General features: G+C 48.1%; 1 protein-coding gene across 1 annotated transcript; it reads right to left on the bottom strand.

The window, feature by feature from the left end:
- Positions 1-891: 891 nt before the first annotated feature.
- Positions 892-17,582, bottom strand: rpia (ribose 5-phosphate isomerase A (ribose 5-phosphate epimerase)). The gene is made up of 9 exons (XM_084182554.1): positions 17,100-17,582; positions 10,146-10,206; positions 9,946-10,001; positions 9,770-9,829; positions 9,505-9,569; positions 8,456-8,524; positions 7,972-8,113; positions 6,092-6,191; positions 892-4,206 (listed from the first exon to the last, which is right to left on the bottom strand). The coding sequence occupies exons 1-9, from the start codon at positions 17,367-17,369 to the stop codon at positions 4,109-4,111; spliced, it is 921 nt and encodes a 306-aa protein (XP_084038680.1). The 5' UTR covers positions 17,370-17,582; the 3' UTR covers positions 892-4,108.
- Positions 17,583-17,827: the final 245 nt, after the last annotated feature.

Genomic DNA, 17,827 nt, shown 5'->3' with positions numbered 1-17,827 from the left:
TATCCTGTATTATTATTATCCTGTATTATCCTGTATTATTATTATCCTGTATTATCCTGTATTATTATTATCCTGTATTATCCTGTATTATTATTATTATTATCCTGTATTATCCTGTATTATTATTATTATTATCCTGTATTATCCTGTATTATTATTATTATCCTGTATTATCCTGTATTATTATTATTATCCTGTATTATTATTATCCTGTATTATCCTGTATTATTATTATCCTGTATTATCCTGTATTATTATTATCCTGTATTATACTGTTTTATTATCCTGTATTATACTGTATTATTATCCTGTATTATACTGTATTATTATCCTGTATTATTATTATTATCCTGTATTATACTGTATTATTATTATCCTGTATTATTATTATCCTGTATTATTATTATCCTGTGTTATCCTGTATTATTATTATCCTGTGTTATCCTGTATTATTATTATCCTGTATTATTATTATCCTGTATTATACTGTATTATTATTATCCTGTATTATACTGTATTATTATTATCCTGTATTATACTGTATTATTATTATCCTGTATTATACTGTATTATTATTATCCTGTATTATACTGTATTATTATTATCCTGTATTATTATTATCCTGTATTATACTGACGCTATAATGTTTCTTCTATTCTGCTGAGTCATTTACTTTATGTTCATATTCTTATGTTGTGTTAGTTCTGATTGTTGTGTTAGTTCTGATTGTTTTTGTCCAGAAGGAAGCATTTCTCGTACATTACTAATAAAATTTTAAACTTGATTCCTGATAATGGTCAAAATATTTTTACCAAAAAACTGGGGTAAGCAAATGTGAAATAATCTCCATGACATTCTAGAAAATGTAGTAGTGAAACAGTAATGAAACAGTTTCATTGTTGATGTTGGTTTAATCTGTAATACAACCCCAGTACCGAACAGCTGGAAGACAGCCAACTCATCATTTTACATTTTCGTCATTTAGCAGACGCTCTTATCCAGAGCGACTTACAAATTGTCATCACAGTCGTATTGGCACTGAAAGGTATAGATAGTTAGACATAGAGCTGGTGCTAAACTGTAACATCCTGCTAAGTGACCAATAAAGGAGCTGCTATAGAAGGAGAAGGGATGTTATTGGTGCCAGAAGCAGACTCAGTCAAGACAGCCAATAGGCTACAGATGGGGACATGCATGGCCGTTCAATAGTTACATTTGGTGCATTACCCCCCCCCTTCCCCTGTACTGCTGTTTGGAAGCAGGTTGAGACTAGGTGAGCCATGCATTGAGTCTGGATTTTGAAAACCTTAAGAAATGTTTTGTGAATCCAGACCCTGCAACTTTGGTATTAGGTAAGAGAATGCCACAAGGCCGGCTTGAGCAATGAACGGAAACGATGTGCAACAACTAGACAAACAGAGACACAGCCTGAGAGAAAGTCTGTTTGGGCCATCCAGACAGATCTGGGACCAGGCAACTAGAGACAGATCTGGGACAGACAACTAGAGACAGATCTGGGACACAGACAACTAGAGACAGATCTGGGACACAGACAACACCAGTTAGACAGTTCTCAGTAGAAACAGAGCAGATGTTCAGGCTAGTGGTCAAAATGGCACCATAATCCCTATTTTAGTGCACTACGTTTGACAAGGGCCCATTGGTGTCAGTGTGCCCCATAGGGTCAAAACTATTGCGCTATAAAGGGGATAGGGTACCATTCAGGAAGTTTAGTCTTTGGACTGTACCGCTGCTACCAGACTGGTTTGTTCATCTCCACCAGAGCTCTCTGTTTATCTAAAGAGAACAGAAAACACACCACTGACTGATGTTACTACACCCTGTTAGCTACTACGGCCACAGTGAGTCAATGCAGGTTTAGCTACAGCCACAGTGAGTCAATGCAGTTTTAGCTATGGCCACAGTGAGTCAATGCAGTTTTAGCTACGGCCACAGTGAGTCAATGCAGGTCTAGCTACAGCCACAGTGAGTCAATGCAGTTTTAGCTACGGCCACAGTGAGTCAATGCAGGTCTAGCTACGGCCACAGTGAGTCAATGCAGTTTTAGCTACGGCCACAGTGAGTCAATGCAGTTTTAGCTACAGCCACAGTGAGTCAATGCAGGTCTAGCTACGGCCACAGTGAGTCAATGCAGTTTTAGCTACGGCCACAGTGAGTCAATGCAGTTTTAGCTACGGCCACAGTGAGTCAATACAGTTTTAGCCACGGCCACAGTGAGTCAATGCAGTTTTAGCCACGGCCACAGTGAGTCAATGCAGTTTTAGCTACAGCCACAGTGAGTCAATGCAGGTCTAGCTACGGCCACAGTGAGTCAATGCAGGTCTAGCTACGGCCACAGTGAGTCAATGCAGTTTTAGCTACAGCCACAGTGAGTCAATGCAGGTCTAGCTACGGCCACAGTGAGTCAATGCAGTTTTAGCTACAGCCACAGTGAGTCAATGCAGGTCTAGCTACGGCCACAGTGAGTCAATGCAGTTTTAGCTACGGCCACAGTGAGTCAATGCAGTTTTAGCTACGGCCACAGTGAGTCAATACAGTTTTAGCCACGGCCACAGTGAGTCAATGCAGTTTTAGCCACGGCCACAGTGAGTCAATGCAGTTTTAGCTACAGCCACAGTGAGTCAATGCAGGTCTAGCTACGGCCACAGTGAGTCAATGCAGGTCTAGCTACGGCCACAGTGAGTCAATGCAGTTTTAGCTACAGCCACAGTGAGTCAATGCAGGTCTAGCTACGGCCACAGTGAGTCAATGCAGGTCTAGCTACGGCCACAGTGAGTCAATGCAGTTTTAGCTACAGCCACAGTGAGTCAATGCAGGTCTAGCTACGGCCACAGTGAGTCAATGCAGGTTTAGCTACAGCCACAGTGAGTCAATGCAGGTTTAGCTACGGCCACAGTGAGTCAATACAGGTTTAGCTACAGCCACAGTGAGTCAATGCAGGTCTAGCTACGGCCACAGTGAGTCAATGCAGGTTGGATGTTTATGACAGTGACATTCTTTAAGACAGTCCCAAATGGCACCCTAATCCCTACATACTACACTCCCTTTGACCAGAGCCCCATGGGTCTATCTGCCTTGGTCAAAGGGAGTGCCATTTGGGAGCCCCATGGGTCTATCTGCCTTGGTCAAAGGGAGTGCCATTTGGGAGCCCCATGGGTCTATCTGCCTTGGTCAAAGGGAGTGCCATTTGGGAGCCCCATGGGTCTATCTGCCTTGGTCAAAGGGAGTGCCATTTGGGAGCCCCATGGGGCTATCTGCCTTGGTCAAAGGGAGTGCCATTTGGGAGCCCCATGGGTCTATCTGCCTTGGTCAAAGGGAGTGCCATTTGGGAGCCCCATGGGTCTATCTGCCTTGGTCAAAGGGAGTGCCATTTGGGAGCCCCATGGGTCTATCTGCCTTGGTCAAAGGGAGTGCCATTTGGGAGCCCCATGGGTCTATCTGCCTTGGTCAAAGGGAGTGCCATTTGGGAGCCCCATGGGTCTATCTGCCTTGGACAAAGGGAGTGCCATTTGGGAGCCCCATGGGTCTATCTGCCTTGGTCAAAGGGAGTGCCATTTGGGAGCCCCATGGGGCTATCTGCCTTGGTCAAAGGGAGTGCCATTTGGGAGCCCCATGGGTCTATCTGCCTTGGTCAAAGGGAGTGCCATTTGGGAGCCCCATGGGTCTATCTGCCTTGGTCAAAGGGAGTGCCATTTGGGAGCCCCATGGGTCTATCTGCCTTGGTCAAAGGGAGTGCCATTTGGGAGCCCCATGGGTCTATCTGCCTTGGTCAAAGGGAGTGCCATTTGGGAGCCCCATGGGTCTATCTGCCTTGGTCAAAGGGAGTGCCATTTGGGAGCCCCATGGGTCTATCTGCCTTGGTCAAAGGGAGTGCCATTTGGGACTTAGAGTCTGTACATGCCATGATGAGAGACAGACGTTGAGGTGACGTTGTGTCTGTGTGAGGCAAAACTACAGGTGACTATTTTTACACCAATCACAGTCGGAGTCCGTCAGATCAGGCAGAGATAGAATATTAGGGCACTTGTGGTTGAGATGAGATGGTTGATGGTGGTTGGTTCCAGGTGGTGCTGGAGAAGGGCTCTGGTCAGTTGACTGGGGGGTCTCTGATACGAACACTACCATCCTCCATCCCAAAGTACACCCGCTCTGTCATCCCCACAAACAGACCTGTCTCTACCACACCTAGAGGAAGGGAGGGAGAGAGATTAGGTAGGAGGCAGGGAGAGAGAGAGGCGAGGTAGGATGGAGGGAGAGGCGAGGTAGGGGGGGAGAGAGAGAGGCGAGGTGGGGGGGAGAGAGAGAGGCGAGGTAGGAGGGAGGGAGAGAGAGAGGCGAGGTAGGGGGGGAGAGAGAGAGGCGAGGTAGGGGGGAGAGAGAGAGGGACGAGGTAGGGGGGAGAGAGAGGCGAGGTAGGGGGGAGAGAGAGAGGCGAGGTAGGGGGGAGAGAGAGAGGGACGAGGTAGGAGGCAGGGAGAGAGAGGCGAGGTAGGGGGGAGAGAGAGAGGCGAGGTAGGGGGGAGAGAGAGGCGAGGTAGGGGGGAGAGAGAGAGGCGAGGTAGGGGGGAGAGAGAGAGGCGAGGTAGGAGGCAGGGAGAGAGGCGAGGTAGGGGGGAGAGAGAGAGGGACGAGGTAGGAGGGAGGGAGAGAGAGGGGCGAGGTAGGGGGGAGAGAGAGAGAGAGAGAGGCGAGGTAGGGGGGAGAGAGAGAGGCGAGGTAGGGGGGAGAGAGAGAGAGGCGAGGTAGGGAGAGAGAGGCGAGGTAGGAGGGAGGGAGAGAGAGGCGAGGTAGGGGGGAGGGAGAGAGAGGCGAGGTAGGGGGGAGAGAGAGAGGCGAGGTAGGGGGGAGAGAGAGAGGCGAGGTAGGAGGCAGGGAGAGAGGCGAGGTAGGGGGGAGAGAGAGAGGGACGAGGTAGGAGGGAGGGAGAGAGAGGGGCGAGGTAGGGGGGAGAGAGAGAGGCGAGGTAGGGGGGAGGGAGAGAGAGGCGAGGTAGGAGAGAGAGAGGCGAGGTAGGGGGGAGAGAGAGAGGCGAGGTAGGAGGGAGGGAGAGAGAGGCGAGGTAGGGGGGAGAGAGAGAGGCGAGGTAGGGGGGAGAGAGAGAGGCGAGGTAGGGGGGAGAGAGAGAGGCGAGGTAGGGGGGAGAGAGAGAGGCGAGGTAGGGGGGAGAGAGAGAGGCGAGGTAGGAGGCAGGGAGAGAGGCGAGGTAGGGGGGAGAGAGAGAGGGGCGAGGTAGGAGGGAGGGAGAGAGAGGGGCGAGGTAGGGGGGAGAGAGAGAGAGAGAGAGGCGAGGTAGGGGGGAGAGAGAGAGGCGAGGTAGGGGGGAGAGAGAGAGACGAGGTAGGGGGGAGAGAGAGAGGAGAGGTAGGGAGAGAGAGGCGAGGTAGGAGGGAGGGAGAGAGAGGCGAGGTAGGGGGGAGGGAGAGAGAGGCGAGGTAGGAGAGAGAGAGGCGAGGTAGGGGGGAGAGAGAGAGGCGAGGTAGGAGGGAGGGAGAGAGAGGCGAGGTAGGAGGGAGGGAGAGAGGCGAGGTAGGGGGGAGAGAGAGAGGCGAGGTAGGGGGGAGAGAGAGAGGCGAGGTAGGGGGGAGAGAGAGAGGGACGAGGTAGGAGGGAGGGAGAGAGAGGGGCGAGGTAGGGGGGAGAGAGAGAGAGAGAGAGGCGAGGTAGGGGGGAGAGAGAGAGAGAGAGAGGCGAGGTAGGGGGGAGAGAGAGAGGCGAGGTAGGGGGGAGAGAGAGAGAGGCGAGGTAGGGAGAGAGAGAGAGGCGAGGTAGGGGGGAGAGAGAGAGGGACGAGGTAGGGGGGAGGGAGAGAGAGGGGCGAGGTAGGGGGGAGAGAGAGAGAGAGAGAGGCGAGGTAGGGGGGAGAGAGAGAGGCGAGGTAGGGGGGAGAGAGAGAGAGGCGAGGTAGGGAGAGAGAGGCGAGGTAGGAGGGAGGGAGAGAGAGGCGAGGTAGGAGGGAGAGAGACAGACTAACATTCATGTCCCAGAACAATAGTCACTGTAGAAAGAGGAACACCAGCTGTGTGTGTGTGTGTGTGTGTGTGTGTGTGTGTGTGTGTGTGTGTGTGTGTACCTGGTATCATCTTTATAGCTGTATTAACCTCCTTCCAGTTGTGAGCGTGTTCAAACTTCCAGTCCAGAAGGAAGTTACTGTTGTCTGTTACCACCGGACCCTGAGTAACAATCAGAATACTGGATATCTCACTCGTATATAATAAATGACCAATGAGAATGCTTTCCTCTCACGTACAGTATAAGTCACTAATTCAACCTCCTTGTTATTGCAGTGGTTCATTCAGCTCATTTGTTGTGTATTATAGAGAATATAAAAGTGTAAATTAACAGGTATTAGCAGATTATTATCATTAACAGGCTTTAACAGTGTAGAGTACATAAAGCATGACATTTACTACAGGAAGAGTTATACATGCAGTACACTCAAAGTATTCAGACCCCTTGACTTTTTCCATATTGTTACATTATAGCCTGTTTTCCCCCCTCATTAATACACACACACACACACACACACACACACACACAATACCCCATAATGACAAAGCAAAAACAGGTTTTTAGATTTTTTTGACTGAAATATCACATTTACATAAGTATTCAGACCATTTTACTCAGTACTTTGTTGAAGCACCTTTGGCAGCGATTAAAAGCCTGGAGTCTTCTTGGGTATGATGCTACAAGCTTGGCACACCTGTATTTGGGGAGTTTCTCCCATTCTTCTCTGCAGATCCTCTCAAGCTCTGTCAGGTTGGATGGGGAGCGTCGCTGCACAGCTATTTTCAGGTCTCTCCAGAGATGTTAGATCAGGTTCAAGTCCGGGCTCTGGCTGGGCCACTCAAGGACATTCAGAGACTTGTCCCGAAGCCACTCCTGCGTTGTCTTGGCTGTGTGCTTAGGGTCTTTGTCCTGTTGGAAGGTGAACCTTCGCCCCAGTCTGAGGTCCTGAGCAGGTTTTCATCAAGGATCTCTCTGTACTTTGCTCCGTTCATCTTTGCCTCGATCCTGACTAGTCTCCCAGTCCCTGCCGCTGAAAAACATCCCCAGAGCATGATGCTGCCACCACCATGCTTCCCCGTAGGGATGGTGCCAGGTTTCCTCCAGACGTGACACTTGGCATTCAGGCCAAAGAGTTCAATCTTGGTTTCATCAGACCAGAGAATCTTGTTTCTTTAGGTGTCTTTTGGCAAACTCCAAGCGGGCTGTCATGTGCCTTTTACTGAGGAGTGGCTTCCCTCTGGCTACTCCACCATAAAGGCCTGATTGGTCGAGTGCTGTAGAGATGATTGTCTTTCTGGAAGCTTCTCCCATCTCCATAGAGGAACTCTGGAGCGCTGTCAGAGCGACCATCTGGTTCTTGGTCACCTCCCTGACCAAGGCCCTTCTCCCCCGATTGCTCAGTTTGGCCGGGAGGCCAGCTCTAGGAAGAGTCTTGGTGGTTCCAAACTTCTTCCATTTAAGAATGATGGAGGCCACTGTGTTCTTGGGGACCTTCAATGCTGCAGAAATGTTTTGGTACCCTTCCCCAGATCTGTGCCTCGACACAATCCTGTCTCGGAGCTCTACGGACAATTCCTTCGACCTCATAGCTTGGTTTTTACTCTGACATGCACTATGAACTGTGGGACCTTACATAGACAGGTGTGTGCCTTTCCAAATCATGTCCAATCAATTGAATTTACCACAGGTGGACTCCAATCAAGTTGTAGAAACATCTCAAGGATGATCAATGGAAACAGGATGCACCTGAGCTCAATTTCAAGTCTCATAGCAAACCTGTTTTTGCTTTGTCATTATGGTGTATTGTGTGCAGACTGAGGAAAAAAGTATATTTAATCAATTTTAGAATAAGGCTGTAACGTAACAAAATGTGGAAAAAAGTCAAGGGGTCTGAATACTTTCCGAAGGCACTGTATAGAGTTAGTTCTCCCATTGACTCACAGCTTTACTGATGGCCATGCGGAGCACTGCCTCCCCTCCGAACCGCTTGGCTATCGCCCTGGAGACGGGGATGTAGGCCATGGGGATGACTTCGATAGGAACACCCTTCTTCCACTGCTGGCCCAGGGCCGAGGAGTCCTTCCTGAGGTGGGGACACACCAAGTGTACAGGGCTCAACATTCAGGTACATTTTCCAGGAGAACACCGGGTCAAAATTTGACGGGAAAGCAGATGATGCGTGCATAATTTCAATAGCAGGTGATTTTCTCTTCCATTTGTGGGCTGAGCAAGTAGCCTACACAGGGTTCAAACAGACATTGTCAAGTCAAATTCAAGGGCATTTTCAAGCACTTCATTGTAAGAAGGGTTTCCAGGCCTGCAGTGGAATCCTCTGAGGTTTCTTTGTATTTTTAACCTCTATGATACTTTAGCCAATCAAAGACCTTACCATTTCAAGGCACTATGCAATTACAGGAGAACACACCTAAAGTCAGCGATGACGATGAAGTGTTTGGCGCAGCCGGCTACGATCTTCTCCTGAGTCAGACAGCCTCTAGCAGAGAGAGGAGAGGGGGGGCAGACAGAGACAAAGATAACTGATGAGATGGTGATGTATGGAGACTGGCAGCATGGATGGGAACAGGCTAGTCTAGAGCCTGGTAGCATGGATGGGAACAGGCTAGTCTAGAGCCTGGTAGCATGGATGGGGACAGGCTAGTCTAGAACATGACTGTAGTCAGGGAGCCTGGATGGGAACAGGCTAGAACATGACTGTAGTCAGGGAGCCTGGCAGCATGGATGGGAACAGGCTAGTCTAGAGCCTGGTAGCATGGATGGGGACAGGCTAGTCTAGAACATGACTGTAGTCAGGGAGCCTGGATGGGAACAGGCTAGAACATGACTGTAGTCATGGAGCCTGGATGGGAACAGGCTAGAACATGACTGTAGTCAGGGAGCCTGGCAGCATGGATGGGAACAGGCTAGTCTAGAACATGACTGTAGTCATGGAGCCTGGATGGGAACAGGCTAGAACATGACTGTAGTCAGGGAGCCTGGCAGCATGGATGGGAACAGGCTAGTCTAGAGCCTGGCAGCATGGATGGGAACAGGCTAGTCTAGAACATGACTGTAGTCAGGGAGCCTGGTAGACATTTACATTTTACATTTTTGTCATTTAGCAGACGCTCTTATCCAGAGCGACTTACAGGAGCAATTAGGGTTAAGTGCCTTGCTCAAGGGCACATCGACAGATTTTTCACCTAGTCGGCTTGGGGATTAGAACCAGCGACCTTTCGGTTACTGGCACAACGCTCTTACCCACTAAGCCACCTGCCGCCCCATGGTAGCATGGATGGGAACAGGCTAGTCTAGAACATGACTGTAGTCAGGGAGCCTGGTAGCATGGATGGGAACAAGCTAGTCTAGAACATGACTGTAGTCAGGGAGCCTGGTAGCATAGATGGGAACAAGCTAGTCTAGAGCCTGGTAGCATGGATGGGGACAGGCTAGTCTAGACAGACAGAAGCTTCTTACCCTCCTCCTTTGATGAGTGTGAGAGCTGCATCCACCTCGTCTGCCCCGTCAATGGCCACGTCCAGCTGGGAGGGGTTAAGAGGTCACCAGAGGTCAAACAGAATACTGCTGACAATAACACATTATACAGGACAAACTTCTAAACACATACTAACTCGACATTTCCTAAAGAACGTGTCAAACTTTGGAGGACATGTAACATATAATTCAATTTTAAATAGATCAAAGTGCTAAACGCTGCTAACCAACATTAAGACTACAGTACCTCTGGGTTTCTATCCAGATCAGACAGGGTCAGACCACGCTGCAGAATCAACTGACGAGCCTGGAGGAGAGTAAGACATTGAGTGTTCATGTTTAGTCCCATCTGTCAGATTAGAGTCATCTCTGTAGAATACGGGATACACACTCACCTGGAAGGAGGTGGGGATACACACTCACCTGGAAGGAGGTGGGGACACACACTATGTTGAGCTTCTCCTGACGAACTCTCTCCGCTGGAACACACAGTTAGAGCACAGTTTCAAGTCATAATCACGAGAGAGGACGGTGTATTTGGAAAGGTTCATCGATCAGCCCTTTGTGGATGAATAAAGTACTACCTATAAATCAACCGGTAGGCTAGTAGTGTGTATCCTCACCTAGTCGGTCTACAGCATACACGATGGTGGATCCACTGCCCACTCCAACTACCTGGTTGTTCTGTGATGGGAGGAAGGAGGAAATACAAGTAACAGCCAGTTCACGTGATCATAGGACACCCTGGTGAAGAGCGCTTGTCTGTCCCAACGTTGGTTATTAGGTTTTGCATCGGAGCTCCGAGAGTGAGACTCTCCTTTTCTTTTTTCAGGTGTTCTACTCTGCTAGCCAGCACCTCTCCTAAACAGGTGTTCTACTCTGCTAGCCAGCACCTCTCCTAAACAGGTGTTCTACTCTGCTAGACAGCACCTCTCCTAAACAGGTGTTCTCCTCTGTTAGCCAGCACCTCTCCTAAACAGGTGTTCTCCTCTGTTAGCCAGCACCTCTCCTAAACAGGTGTTCTACTCTGCTAGCCAGCACCTCTCCTAAACAGGTGTTCTACTCTGCTAGACAGCACCTCTCCTAAACAGGTGTTCTCCTCTGTTAGCCAGCACCTCTCCTAAACAGGTGTTCTACTCTGTTAGCCAGCACCTCTCCACTCTGTTAGCCAGCACCTCTCCTAAACAGGTGTTCTACTCTGCTAGCCAGCACCTCTCCTAAACAGGTGTTCTACTCTGCTAGCCAGCACCTCTCCTAAACAGGTGTTCTACTCTGCTAGCCAGCACCTCTCCTAAACAGGTGCTCTACTCCGCTAGCCAGCACCTCTCCTAAACAGGTGTTCTACTCTGCTAGCCAGCACCTCTCCTAAACAGGTGTTCTACTCTGCTAGCCAGCACCTCTCCTAAACAGGTGTTCTACTCTGTTAGCCAGCACCTCTCCTAAACAGGTGTTCTACTCTGCTAGCCAGCACCTCTCCTAACCAGGTGTTCTACTCTGCTAGCCAGCACCTCTCCTAACCAGGTGTTCTACTCTGTTAGCCAGCACCTCTCCTAAACAGGTGTTCTACTCTGCTAGCCAGCACCTCTCCTAACCAGGTGTTCTCCTCTGTTAGCCAGCACCTCTCCTAAACAGGTGTTCTACTCTGTTAGCCAGCACCTCTCCTAAACAGGTGTGCGTTGATTTTGCCTCCATATCACATGATCATATTGCCGGAAGATACCGACCCCACCGTTACGCTTGTTTACACTGAGCTCGGAACACAATCATGGTTACATTAAGACAATATGGAGCCGGTGCGAGATATGTGTCAGAAAACGTACCTCAATACAGGGAGGGGATATTGCACTGTACTCCACAATGTAGCTTTATCCACACTGATACAGCGAGAAGACTGAAAAACTGCCCAGGATGACGGCGAGCAAAAGAAGCGGCTCTAGTTTAATGGCCGACGGGGACAAGGAGAGTTTGGAAGCATTGTGCGATTCTGTTGGCGCGAGTACAGTTGGAGAGAATGAATGGATGAGGATTCACAAAAGGGCCAAAGTTGGAAATGAACAGCATGTTATGGTTGGAGTGGGATTCACGTGCAAGGATGTTTTTTAGGTCGACCCGTTTGCAGTCTGGAAGATGGTGAAGGACGATTTGGGTAAAGTGGAACCGGTCCGAGTGACAAAGAGCGAAATTCTGATTTAGTGGGTCAACAGCCCAAAAGGAGGAACCGCTTCTACACACACAGTTTATACAGCAACATGCTTCATCTGACTCTTCAACTAATACAGATTTATTCCTTTGACAAACACTTGCTACGTGTCCAAACTTTTTACAGTTGAAGTCGGAAGTTTACATACACTAAGGTTAGAGTCATTAAAACTCGTTTTTCAACCACCAGTTTCCAACAACTGTTTACAGACAGATTATTTCACTTATAATTCACTGTATCACAATTCCATTGGGTCAGAAGTTTACATACACTAAGTTGACTGTGCCTTTAAACAGCTTGGAAAATTCCAGAAAATGATGTCATGGCTTTAGAAGCTTCTGATAGGCTAATTGACATCATTTGAGTCAATTGGAGGTGTACCTGTGGATGTATTTCAAGGCCTACCTTCAAACTCAGTGCCTCTTTGCTTGACATCATGGGAAAATCAAAAGAAATCAGCCAAGACCTCAGGAAAAAAAATGTGTAGACCTCCACAAGTCTGGTTCATCCTTGGGAGCAATTTCCAAACGCCTGAAGGTACCACGTTCATCTGTACAAACAATAGTACACAAGTATAAACACCATGGGACCACGCAGCCGTCATACCGCTCAGGAAGGAGACGCGTTCTGTCTCCTAGAGATGAACGTACTTTGGTGCGAAAAGTGCAAATCAATCCCAGAACATCAGCAAAGGACCTTGTGAAGATGCTGGAGGAAACAGGTACAAAGTATCTATATACACAGTAAAAGGAGTCCTATATCGACATAACCTGAAAAGTCGCTCAGTAAGGAAGAAGCCACTGCTCCAAAACCGCCATAAAAAAGCCAGACTACGGTTTGCAACTGCACAAGGGGACAAAGATCGTACTTTTTGGAGAAATGTCCTTCTGGTCTGATGAAACAAAAATAGAACTGTTTGGCCATTATGACCATCGTTATGTTTGGAGGAAAAAGGGGGCTGCTTGTAAGCCAAAGAACTCCATCCCAACCGTGAAGCACGGGGGTGGCAGCATCATGCTGTGGGGGTGCATTGCTGCAGGAGGGACTGGTGCACTTCACAAAATAGATGGCATCATCAGGAAGGAAAGTTATGTGGATATATTGAAGCAACATCTCAAGACATCAGTCAGAAAGTTAAAGCTTGGTCGCAAATGGGTCTTCCAAATGGACAATGTCCCCAAGCATACTTCCAAAGTTGTGGCAAAATGGCTTAAGGACAACAAAGTCAAGGTATTGGAGTGGCCATCACAAAGCCCTGACCTCAATCCTATAGAAAATGTACTGAAAAAGCGTGTGCGAGCAAGGAGGCCTACAAACCTGACTCAGTTACACCAGCTCTGTCAGGAGGAATGGGCCAAAATTCACCCAACTTATTGTGGGAAGCTTGTGGAAGGCTACCCGAAACATTTGACCCAAGTTAAACAATTTAAAGGCAATGCTAACAAATACTAATTGAGTGTATGTAAACTTCTGACCCACTGGGAATGTGATGAAATAAATAAAATATGAAATAAATAATTCTCTCTACTATTATTCTGACATTTCACATTCTTAAAATAAAGTGGTGATCCTAACTGACCTAAAACAGGGAATTTTTACTAGGATTAAAATGTCAGGAATTGTGAAAAACTGAGTTTAAATGTATTTGGCTAAGGTGTGTGTAAACTTCTGACTTCAACTCTATATAAATAATCCAGTTTATTTTGTAACTCAATCCGTTCCATCTTCTCCTCCCCCGAGAGGCTGGCTGGGGACCTCATCTTAATGATCACCTTTTCCTCCTCAGCTCTTCTGGTCTCAGCAAGATTACTACCAGATTTTCTAAGGTATTTGGCCACTTCAAATTTAAAGAGCTCCGTTCTTGCAATAAGATTTTTTCTTCACAAGCCCTTTCCCAAAAGTGTGAGAGCGGCACTTTAACCTCAAACTTAACTGTATCATTATGTAATAAGGAGCTATTTAGCTTCCAGTAGGATGCTCTTCCAAGGCTAGTATCATGGGTAAATATTTTGACATCAATGCTCCTATGGTCTGTGCCGGGGAGTAGTACAAATATTTGTAGTAACATACTATCAATACATTTCTATACAAGGCAAAAATCTATTCTGGACCTTCTGGCACCTGTTTTGTAACTCCAAGTGAATGATCTGTCGGCCAGAAACCTCTCTCCATATATCAGTAAGAACAAACTTTTCCATAGAAAGTATTACACCCAAATTCTGATTCGTTAGCCTACCCGGGGGCCATCTATCAGTTGAATTATCTATAGTAAAATGTTAAAGTCCCCTCCTATCAATAATAACGAATTGTGAAATGTAGATAAGCAATGAAGTATATGTTTCTCTGGATATTCAAGCTACTCTACATTCTCCTGTTTGGTGTTTACAGTAATGAGCGTAATGTCATTGTAACTGATCACAAGACAAATAAAGTCACAGTCCGAGTGTAGAACATTACCACCAAAGGTATTTTTCGTTGTAATGACCCCCAGCGGAGCGTTCAGAGCCACGGGAAAGCCAAATATCGTTGCCCCACTGTGACTTCTAGAAGTTGGCATCAGCAGAAATTGAGTGCGACTCTTGAAAAAAACAAAAATATGTTCAAAGTTGTTTATAAGGTCTTGCGCTTCACATATCTAGCCAGATAGACCCCTTTCCGCTAGCCAGACAGACCCCTTTCCTCTAGCCAGACAGACCCCTTTCCTCTAGCCAGACAGACCCCTTTCCTCTAGCCAGACAGACCCCTTTCCTCTAGCCAGACAGACCCCTTTCCTCTAGCCAGACAGACCCCTTTCCTCTAGCCAGACAGACCCCTTTCCGCTAGCCAGACAGACCCCTTTCCGCTAGCCAGACAGACCCCTTTCCGCTAGCCAGACAGACCCCTTTCCTCTAGCCAGACAGACCCCTTTCCTCTAGCCAGACAGACCCCTTTCCTCTAGCCTCCTCTAGCCAGACAGACCCCTTTCCTCTAGCCAGACAGACCCCTTTCCTCTAGCCAGACAGACCCCTTTCCTCTAGCCAGACAGACCCCTTTCCTCTAGCCAGACAGACCCCTTTCCTCTAGCCAGACAGACCCCTTTCCTCTAGCCAGACAGACCCCTTTCCTCTAGCCAGACAGACCCCTTTCCTCTAGCCAGATAGACCCCTTTCCTCTAGCCAGACAGACCCCTTTCCTCTAGCCAGACAGACCCCTTTCCTCTAGCCAGACAGACCCCTTTCCTCTAGCCAGATAGACCCCTTTCCTCTAGCCAGACAGACCCCTTTCCTCTAGCCAGACAGACCCCTTTCCTCTAGCCAGACAGACCCCTTTCCTCTAGCCAGACAGACCCCTTTCCTCTAGCCAGATAGACCCCTTTCCTCTAGCCAGACAGACCCCTTTCCGCTAGCCAGACAGACCCCTTTCCGCTAGCCAGACAGACCCCTTTCCTCTAGCCTCCTCTAGCCAGATAGACCCCTTTCCTCTAGCCAGACAGACCCCTTTCCTCTAGCCTCCTCTAGCCAGACAGACCCCTTTCCTCTAGCCAGACAGACCCCTTTCCTCTAGCCAGACAGACCCCTTTCCTCTAGCCAGACAGACCCCTTTCCTCTAGCCTCCTCTAGCCAGACAGACCCCTTTCCTCTAGCCAGACAGACCCCTTTCCTCTAGCCAGACAGACCCCTTTCCTCTAGCCAGACAGACCCCTTTCCTCTAGCCAGACAGACCCCTTTCCTCTAGCCAGACAGACCCCTTTCCTCTAGCCTCCTCTAGCCAGACAGACCCCTTTCCTCTAGCCAGACAGACCCCTTTCCTCTAGCCAGACAGACCCCTTTCCTCTAGCCAGACAGACCCCTTTCCTCTAGCCAGACAGACCCCTTTCCTCTAGCCAGACAGACCCCTTTCCTCTAGCCAGACAGACCCCTTTCCTCTAGCCAGACAGACCCCTTTCCTCTAGCCAGACAGACCCCTTTCCTCTAGCCAGACAGACCCCTTTCCTCTAGCCAGACAGACCCCTTTCCTCTAGCCAGACAGACCCCTTTCCTCTAGCCAGACAGACCCCTTTCCTCTAGCCAGACAGACCCCTTTCCTCTAGCCAGACAGACCCCTTTCCTCTAGCCAGACAGACCCCTTTCCTCTAGCCAGACAGACCCCTTTCCAGGACACCACACACTGACGCGCACGACTCTTTGCGGCAGTAAGAAAACCATCTGCCCCCATTTACATTTTTATCACTTCTAAACAAAATAACCTTTGGGGGTTCTCATACGCTTACAATGGTGTTTTGATTATTGCTTTAACAGTCGCTAAGATTATATTTGGTTGTGATCTTTGCAAAATAAAAATGTTGGATGCAGCCGTTGTTAGCTAGAATACTAACGCTCATTGATATTGGTTGTAGCAAAAGCTAACCAAAGAGCCATTCTACATTTCAGTCATTTAGCAGACGCTCTTATCCAGAGTGAGTGCATAATTTTTGTCTCTACTTCACACTGGCCCCCCGTGGGAATCGAACCCACAACCCTGGCGTTGCAAGCGCCATGCTATACCAACTGAGCTACACGGGGCCCATTCTACTGGTTGAAGTGTTTTTTTAGTATAATGCAGTTGATTTGCGATGATGACACATTATATTAAGCAGGACATTCATACGAGCCTGAAAATCCAATTATAATCCAAAAGTATTGTGAAATGCCTCATAAGCAACATGTAAATAGAGGCTTTTCTTGCCGTCTTTCTAGAAGTCCCCCTTGTTCTGCCACCAACTTCCGAGCATGGCCCTCGTGTTTCCAAACAGGAAGGGATCTAGCTAGCAAGTCAGTGAATGATAGTTGTGCAGCTTTGTTTTGGTCATGTTCACTTTCTATTCTCAACGCTGTTAGGAATGATGGCAACAAGGTTTACCAGACATTCTTACAGATAAATCCATGTTTATTCATTATAGATTTAGCGACCTTAACTATAAAATCACCCACAGCCACAAGGCTTAGCTACAAGATCTCCGCAACTAAATGTTAGCCTTGCTAGCTACATAAGAAGAGAGCTGAAGTTGAATATGGGGTCAACATAGCGACAACATAAATGAACCTGTGTAGCCTACCGTCTACCTGGCTGGCACAAGGACATGGCTGCGCTAACTAGCTAACGTTAGCTAACTGGAGTTGTACACGTTATGGCTACTTCCTAGCTACTTCCTAGCGTTTTAGTGGTACGTTATTAAATGTCGATGACCTAGCCACTACTAGCCAGCCAACTAGCTGTTTAGCATCAGCATGGCCCCCACATTTAAAAGGGCATCCCAAATTGAGTATGATAGCTAACTTAGCTATCTGCTTTAAAAAAACGGTCCCCACCACAGTTAGCTATATTTAATTTACTGTCAACACAATGCCAGTTCTCTTACCTGAACATGGTTATCCACCGCAGCGTAGCCTGCTAGTTTCTTTGCCTCTTCTGCCATGCCGTCTCTGTCGCTGGGACTCCTAAACAGACACACGTGGGTCAGGTTGTGGGTGAACGGACTCCCTTTCTTCGATATGGTGGAACTATGGCCAGCTGCTGCAGAGAGGAGGGTGCCAGCTGCTGCAGAGAGGAGGGTGCCAGCTGCTGCAGAGAGGAAGGTGCCAGCTGCTGCAGAGAGGAGGGTGGGACCGATCCACCTCTGGAGTATCATAGCCCTGCCCAGCGACAAGACAAGCCACAGCCTCCTTCAAGGACGGACAAATTCCCGATGTGCTGCAAAATAAGCGTTGTATGTTGTTGTTGTTGTTGTTGAGTCCGTTGTCCTTGTGCCGCTTGACCAACGCGGTAAAGCCACTGAACTGTTAACATAAGTTTACATGTAGATCTGAGAAGCTGTGTGCAGGTCGCTTCCTCGACTAGTGCTGCGTTCAACGTCCCACCGTCCCTGAACGGTTTAAAACTGTTCGTTCATTAAAAGGGACAGTCTGTACGTTTCCCAGTAATTTCAATCAAGGATAAATGCCCCTTGATTTGGAAGTTTTGTTGTTGTTATAGGTTAAAGTTGCGCTATGCAGAAATCGCGCCACCATTTCCTGGGTGCTAAAACTAATCGTTTGTCTAATTTCAGTTTATTTGACAAAATAAGCAAGTATAGTAAAGATAATCATT

This window comes from Coregonus lavaretus, assembly GCF_964263955.1.
Source record: "Coregonus lavaretus genome assembly, chromosome: 18".
Taxonomy (NCBI): Eukaryota; Metazoa; Chordata; class Actinopteri; order Salmoniformes; family Salmonidae; genus Coregonus; species Coregonus lavaretus.
This window is presented reverse-complemented; position numbering and strand designations above follow the sequence as displayed.

Excerpts from the sequence above, each read along its gene's own strand:
- rpia (XM_084182554.1), bottom strand. The coding sequence starts at position 17,369 with ATGATACTCCAGAGGTGGATCGGTCCCACCCTCCTCTCTGCAGCAGCT. Across the intron at positions 9,570-9,769 it reads ATCTGGATAGAAACCCAGAG|CTGGACGTGGCCATTGACGG; the intron begins GTACTGTAGTCT and ends AACCCCTCCCAG. Across the intron at positions 4,207-6,091 it reads AGCTATAAAGATGATACCAG|GTGTGGTAGAGACAGGTCTG; the intron begins GTACACACACAC and ends CCCTTCCTCTAG.